This window comes from Folsomia candida, unplaced genomic scaffold (genome assembly GCF_002217175.1).
Source record: "Folsomia candida strain VU population unplaced genomic scaffold, ASM221717v1 Fcan01_Sc031, whole genome shotgun sequence".
NCBI lineage: Eukaryota > Metazoa > Arthropoda > Collembola > Entomobryomorpha > Isotomidae > Folsomia > Folsomia candida.
Window position 1 is genome coordinate 133758 of NW_019091223.1, and position 7436 is coordinate 141193.

At 41.0% G+C, this 7436-nt stretch overlaps 2 protein-coding genes across 2 annotated transcripts; both read left to right on the forward strand.

Annotated features, from left to right (window-relative positions):
- Window positions 1-51: 51 nt before the first annotated feature.
- On the forward strand, window positions 52-4871 carry LOC110860286. The gene is made up of 2 exons (XM_022109333.1): window positions 52-928; window positions 1030-4871. The coding sequence occupies exons 1-2, from the start codon at window positions 52-54 to the stop codon at window positions 4869-4871; spliced, it is 4719 nt and encodes a 1572-aa protein (XP_021965025.1).
- A 421-nt stretch (window positions 4872-5292) lies between these two features.
- On the forward strand, window positions 5293-6794 carry LOC118439203. The gene is made up of 3 exons (XM_035860314.1): window positions 5293-5939; window positions 6010-6058; window positions 6331-6794. The coding sequence occupies exons 1-3, from the start codon at window positions 5757-5759 to the stop codon at window positions 6612-6614; spliced, it is 516 nt and encodes a 171-aa protein (XP_035716207.1). The 5' UTR covers window positions 5293-5756; the 3' UTR covers window positions 6615-6794.
- Window positions 6795-7436: the final 642 nt, after the last annotated feature.

Genomic DNA, 7436 nt, shown 5'->3' on the forward strand with positions numbered 1-7436 from the left:
CTAATTCCTTTCGTTTCTTGGGTCACCTAATTAATAAGATTCGCCGTGGATATGGACCGTCTAAAGAAGGCCAGGACTCCAGTAAGGGCTTCGATCACCAGGACCTCGAATGAAGTGGAAGCAGAGTTGATAAAACCAGAACCTGGCAAGGACGTCCTCGAATTCAAACTTCACAAGTTGGAAAATCTACTGGAGGAAATAAACGACCTTGATCAAAAAGTGAAGGACATGATGTTGGATGAGAATCAGTCAGAAGACGACTACGCTCAAGAAACTTCTAGAATGGAAGAATTTACGGATAAAATTGGGGTCGCACGTCTGAAGATTCAGAAAATAATTCATCCAACAGGAGTGTCAATAAGTCCATCCGCCAGTTTGTACAGCACAGCTGACGGAGGAGAAAATAAGAAGTTTAAGCTTCCGAAGATCGAGTTCCCAAAGTTCAGTGGTGAAATTAAGGACTGGTTAAATTGGTGGGGTCAGTTTAAGAAAATCCACGATGACAAACAGATAGAGGACGGGGACAAGTTTCACTTTCTCACCCAATCAGTCACCGCCGGATCCAAGGCCGCTACTGCAATTGCCAATTTCCCTGTCACCGCCGAAAATTATCCAAAGGCAATCGATATTCTTCAGAAGCAGTTTGGAGATTCAAAAGTATTGTGGAAATACTACATGAGAGATCTGACAGCTTTAATCCAGAATGGTCCCAACAGAGGAAAAGTGTCCCTTTTCTCCCTTTACCACAAATTGGAATCTCAATTAAGAGCACTCGAGTCGTTAGGAAATGTGACCAGAGATGACTTCCTGTGCCCACTGGTGGAGTCAAGTTTACCGTCGGAGACCCTCGTCGCATGGCAGAGGAGTTCAAATTATGGAATTGACGGTTCGAAAGCTAATCCACCTAAATCTGAATTGGATTATCTGCGTGAATTTCTGCAGAAAGAAGTACAAAATGAAAACATGCGAGCAATGGCTCAAGGAGTATCAATGACGACTCCTAATAAAGAAAAAGTGTCGAAACCAAAGAGTCTGAAGATGACGTCCCAACCATAGCAGCACTACACGTCGCAGCGAATGCCAGAAGCTGTCTATTTTGTGGGAAGACAAGTCATGAAACCAAAGACTGCGGTCGAACTAAGCAACTCTCCATAAAAGAAAAAGAAGAAAAATTGATGGAGGGGAAGGCGTGTTTACTTTGCTTCAAACCAGGACATTTTGCAAGAAAGTGTAAATCATTCGTCAAGTGTCTGGTGTGTGAGAAGAAGCATCAAACAGTGATGTGTCCAAAGATTCACGAACAACAAGAAGGTCACCCGGTACAGTCCGCCATCAATTTAAGTATCAACAAAGGAGTGATGCTTGAAACATTGTTAGTAAAATTGGTGGGAGCGGATAACAAAGTCTTAAAAGCCAGGATTTTCTTGGATCGAGGAGCGATGAGAAGCTTCATCAAGAAATCAACAGCAGAAATGATGGGTTATCAACCGGTTGGCTCTCAGATTTTCGGAAAAACCTTACTGGGAGGAGTCAACATTGAGCGGAAGTCGTACAATGTCTACCAGGTCAAAATAAGGGATTTGAAGGGGAAGGTTTCAAAAATATTGCAGCTGACAGAGCAGGAGCCCTTCATTTGTCAACTACCCACGATACCAGACGGACCATGGATTCAAGAACTGAAACAGAATAAGATTTCATTAAGTGACTTCGGCCGTGATGACACCACAGGCATTGACATATTAATTGGAGCAGATCAAATGTCACAAATTCTTACCAAGAAAGTTCTTCATCTAAAATGTGGATTGACTGCAACTGAAACTGTATTTGGATGGGTAATAATGGGACCACTTCAAAGAGATGAAACCATTGGCTCCATTTTGTGCAGTCACGTAAAGGATGAAAACGTGTCAAAATTATGGGACTTGGAAACCTTAGGAATTCGCGACACCATTGAGACCGAAACGGAAGCCGAAAAGGAGGAAGAGGCTAAGAAAAGCTTCGCCAAAAATCTAAAAAGGGCACCGGACGGAAGATACTCAGTTGGACTGCCGTGGGTGAATCAACTCCAAGAGATTCCATCAAATAAGTATGTAGCTGAGATGAGAACAATAAATATGACCAAGGGACTCATTTCAAAAGACAAATTCAATCAATACAATGAAGTACTGAAGACATGGCTGGCGGAAGGACTTATAGAAAAGGCGGCCGATAACGACAAAAGCAACAAGTGTCATTATTTACCACACCGCCCAGTGTTTAATGAGAAGTCGCTTACAACACCATGTCGACCAGTTTTCAACGCATCATGTAAGGTGGGGCGCAACCCGTCACTGAATGAGTGTCTCTACACCGGCCAGAACAAGATTGTATTCCTACCATCAGTGCTAATGCGGTTTCGTGAAAAAAGAATCGGCGTCATTTTCGATATTCGTAAAGCCTTTATGATGATCGCCATCAATGAAGAAGACAGAAACTTCCTCCGATTCTTTTGGTGGGAGGACGAGAGGATGGAAAAATTAGCGATTGTCCGACACTGCAGAGTTTTGTTTGGTGTAAACAGCAGCCCGTTCTTACTCGCAGCCACAATTGAACACCACCTCAACAGTTATCAAAATCAACTCAAGAATATTGCGACGAAACTCTTAAACAGTCTCTACATTGACAACAGTGTTACGTCGGTGGAGAGTTATGAAGAATATGAAGATTTTCGTGCAAACTCGACGAAGATGATTTTGGAGGCCGGAATGGATTTAAGATTGTGGGAGTGCAGTCGAAGAACAGAGGACGACAAGAAGACTGAACAAGCCAACGTGTTGGGAATTATTTGGGACAAAATGGAGGATACCTTGAAATGTGATATTCCAGTAAAACCAGAAATTATAACCAAGCGGAAAATCCTATCAATCCTTCATCAAGTATTTGATCCAATTGGACAACTTTGTCCGTCATTACTCCAGCCTAAGATGTTGTTACAAAAAGCGTGGATTCAGAAGTGTGAGTGGGATGATAAGAATTTGCCAGAAGAAATCACCACCGCGTTTGGCAAATGGGTAGATGAATTACCAAGCTTAGCAGAAATCAAAGTTCCAAGGCAAGCTTGTTACACCGAAAATACCAGTGCCAGACAAATTCACATGTTCTGCGATGCCAGCCGCGACGCCTATGCAGCAGCGATTTTCATCAGGTCAGAGACGCCGGAGGGAGTCAAAGTACAACTTATCCACGCAAAGAATAGAGTGGCACCTCTGAAGAAAGCCACTATTCCAAGATTGGAGTTACTTGGGTGTTGGATGGGAGCTAATCTTACCAAGACAGTAAAGGAGGCTTTAGGCGACAGTTTGACCTTCTACTGGACAGACTCATCGACAGCCCTGGCGTGGATTAAAAGAAATGACCACTGGGGAACATTTGTGGGGAATCGAGTCAAGAAAATCATTGAATTATCGTCTGTGGAATCATGGCGACATATTCCAGGAATTCATAATCCATGCAGCCCAACTGAATTATTGGCATCGAGATGGTGGGAGGGACCAGCGTGGTTAAAGGAACCTATTGAAAAATGGCCATCAAGTTTACCCCTATATGATGAGACGGAAATTCAGCAGGAGTTAAGAAAGACACCCCCTGAAGTTATCTCCACACAAGTTGACAAATTTGAGCCACGATTTTCTGTGTACTCAAAGAATGTACGAGTTTATGGATGGATACGAAGATTTATAAACGCTTGTCGCAGTAAGAAGAATAACTCGAGGAAAACTGCAGATTTGGAGCCTTTATCCATTCAAGAGATGCGACTGGCTGAACTCGACTTAATATATGAAATTCAACAACAGACCATGCCGGTTAATTCGAAAATAGTATGGGGACTTCCAGTAGAGAAAACTGAGAGACTTTATCGAGTGACCACGAAACTAACACATGTGAAGGAAGAGTGGAATTTCAAACGCCCAATTCTCCTCCCGAAAAATAATCCGCTGGTAGTTCAACTTGTAGAAGAACTACACCGTACATACTGTCATGCGGGAGTGCAGTATTTAATGGGGAAACTTCGCGAAAAGTTCTGGATTCCACAAGCTAGAAGGACGATTCGCTCCATCCTGCATAAATGTGTGACGTGTCGCCGATGGGACGCAAAGAAGACGGAAGTAGATCCAGCAGCATTGCCGGAGAAGAGAGTAACGATCTCCGAGGCATTTGAAACCAAGGGCGTGGACCTGGCTGGCCCCCTCTACCTAAAAGATGGAACAAAGATTTGGATTGTTCTATACACGTGCGCAGTATATCGCTGTGTGCACCTAGACCTGGTCGACTCTCTGAGTACCGAAGCATTTTTAAGATCTCTGGAGAGATTTATCTATTCAGAAGGAAGACCAAATACCATATTCTCAGATAACGGAACAAATTTCGTCGGCGCTGCCAACCTCTTGAAAACCCTGGATTGGAACGTGCTGAAGGAGGAAATGAATGTAAAATCAATTTCCTGGACCTTTAACCCCCCCACTGCCGCGTGGTGGGGAGGATGGTGGGAACGACTAGTGAGAACAGTTAATGACCTACTTCGTCGCACCTTGGGATCAGCCAAATTAACCTTTGATGAGATGCGAACGAGTTTGGCAGCCGTGACTCATACAATTAATGGTCGACCTCTCGCCACAGTTACCGAAGATTTCGACGACTTGGTACCACTGACACCGTCAATGTTTCTGCGTGGATTACCAATGCAAGGATTTCCAGAAAATGAATACATCAGTCCGAGCAATTTGCAGAAGAATTATAAGAAGATGAACAGTCTTAAGAAGCAGTTCCAAATACGCTTCAGGAATGAATATCTGGCCCAGTTAGTTCATCAATCAAAGCTACGACCTTGCTAAAAATTGGAGATGTCGTGCTAGTAGGAGCGGACAATGTCAAGCGATATTCATGGCCCATGGGGAGAATCGTAGATCTATTTCCTGGAAAAGATGGCAAGACTCGGGTGGCAAAGGTTAAAACCACGAACGGCTTTCTCCTCAGACCATTGCAGCGGCTCTACCCTTTAGAAGTTTGGCACCCAGAAGACCTCCCCAATCTAAAACCGGAAGTGAGAAGCAAGGCTGTAAACCAGAAAAAGCGATTCATGAGGATCGAAGAAGACGACGCCACGGAAGAAGTGGACAAGATGGAAGCTCCAGTATATACCAGAGTTGGAAGAAAAGTCGTCAAACCATCAAAGTTTGGGGATTGGAGCAATTAGATTAGTAGTAATTAAAGTAGTTTCTTTCCTTTTCAGTAAAGAAAGTGGGAGAATGTTGGATTCAATGAGATTTCTTTTCATCTTGCCCTGAGTTTTTGAGTCTCCCACTATAGCGATTGGCATTCTCTTTATATATATCAACGGCCACTCAAATATTATTCTCTCACCAGATTCAGTAAAGAGTGGATGAATCTTGGATTTGTTAATTAAAGTTAAAGTTAAAATAAATCCATAAAACCCAGTAACCAGTAATCTCCATTGGACTACACTTGGCAATTATTCTGTGAAGTGGAAACATTGTTTATTAGTGTAATTGTGCATTGGTGGTAGGAGTTACACCCTCTTTTCACCCGGCCCACATCAGAGAGCACGTTTTCCTGTGGAATTCACCCTGCCCTCAACACTCAGTAAAACTTGACAATTTGGGCGCGCATCGTCTTTTTCTCCTGGAGAAAAAGACGATGCCTTTATTGCCGCCAGTATTAAACCCGAACCGGGAATCGGGTCGGACAATTTTACAACAATGTCTTCATCTTTTGCTCAAAACGACGAGGAAAATCGGGTCGATTCGGGCCCCGCAAAAAATTCTAAAATTTTTTATCCCGACGTCGAAGTGAAAGTCGAGCTGGACGATTTCGTCATGGTCGACGACATGAATTCCACTCTGGAAAAAGATCCGCTCGGTTTATGCGAAGAAAATCATACAGTAAATTAAACAAGGAATAATTTACAAAAATTTTTAAGGAAATTTAACCCGTTTAATTTGTCTTTTATAGACACCGTCGTCTCCACCGTGGACTGAAAACATTAAAACAAAAGAACTTGGTAAGTGCAGTTTTTTGTAAACTATGAAATTTAAGAAATTAATGAATAGATAAGAAAATTAACGCGGTACTTGGTAACATTGCAAATTCCTTACAAACTTTTACAAATATGTATTTCGTAGGAAAAAAATTAACTTTTTGTATACTTTATAATTCGGATTATAAGAGTTTCTTTATTTTGGGAAAATTTGTAAATTACGGTAGAAAAGGCGGATAATTGAGTACTTTAGTATGAATTACATACATGAATCATCGTTTTGTTCATTTTTTCAGAATTGTGGCGCGGTTTCCATGACGACGACGCCGCCGACCAGTTGGACGACGTGGAGGAGGAATATTTCGTAAAAGTCGAGGAGTCAACCCAGGATGACGATGAAATCATGACTCCTGGTTCGGAAATCAGCTCGGTCCCCCGTCGTCTTAATTTGCTAAAATTACGAGTAGTGTGCAAAATATGTGCGAAAACTTTCTCCCGACGGGATCACCTCCTCCGCCACTTGAACAGCAAGAATGTCCTTCGTGCTAAAAAAAGGGGCCAAGAAATTAATCTATATTAAGTAAACTATATTTACTCTAACGTTACGCTGGATTTGGTATGTATAATTTACACAAAATTGAGAATGCATTTACACAATTTTTAAGTGTGTAATTTGGATAAAATTTTAAAATTAGAATGGTATTTTGATATTTTGTATGCAAAATTTGGTTTAATAAACCATAGGAGTAAAACTTGCCCAAATATGTCGGATGTAGATTTAAAATAAATATGCAAATTAATTAATTAATTATTTATTTTTAATTAATTATAATTATTCTCGGAAATGCTTTTGAAAAAAATTAAACACAACGTTACAGTGATGACTCTAATCTCAGCAGAATTTTCGGAATTTAATTTATTAAATAAAATTTGGCAGAATTTGAATTATGCAGCTGTGAATTATTAAATTGCCTTTCGAGATGTGATAATATTTTCAAAAATCTGAGGGGGGGGGGGGGTTTCAGGGACCCCATCCTACATATGCCATGTCTAATCCTAGTTTTTCTAGTGTTTTTCAAGCGAATTGTGTCAAAAATTAGGAATCACTTAATGACACTCATATTTTCGTTTCACGAAACATAAACATGTTTCGTTTTCAGTAAAATTCTGCACATTTTGAACAAACTAATTTCAAAATATTTATGTAAATTTGCAACCCATTGTATTTACTTACTTCATTTGCATACAATCGACAAATCGCATAAATCATATTGTGTCAATCATTCCCAAAATTTGCTCCCCACAAGATTTTTTGTCAAATGAAATGAGGCTCTGGCTAATGGATTGTTAATAATAAAAACTTTACAAGTCGGGTATTAAGACAAAAGTAGGAAAATATGGA

Excerpts from the sequence above, each read along its gene's own strand:
- LOC110860286 (XM_022109333.1), top strand. The coding sequence starts at position 52 with ATGGACCGTCTAAAGAAGGCCAGGACTCCAGTAAGGGCTTCGATCACC. Across the intron at positions 929-1,029 it reads ATCTGAATTGGATTATCTGC|AGTCTGAAGATGACGTCCCA; the intron begins GTGAATTTCTGC and ends TCGAAACCAAAG.
- LOC118439203 (XM_035860314.1), top strand. The coding sequence starts at position 5,757 with ATGTCTTCATCTTTTGCTCAAAACGACGAGGAAAATCGGGTCGATTCG. Across the intron at positions 5,940-6,009 it reads TATGCGAAGAAAATCATACA|ACACCGTCGTCTCCACCGTG; the intron begins GTAAATTAAACA and ends TGTCTTTTATAG. Across the intron at positions 6,059-6,330 it reads CATTAAAACAAAAGAACTTG|AATTGTGGCGCGGTTTCCAT; the intron begins GTAAGTGCAGTT and ends TCATTTTTTCAG.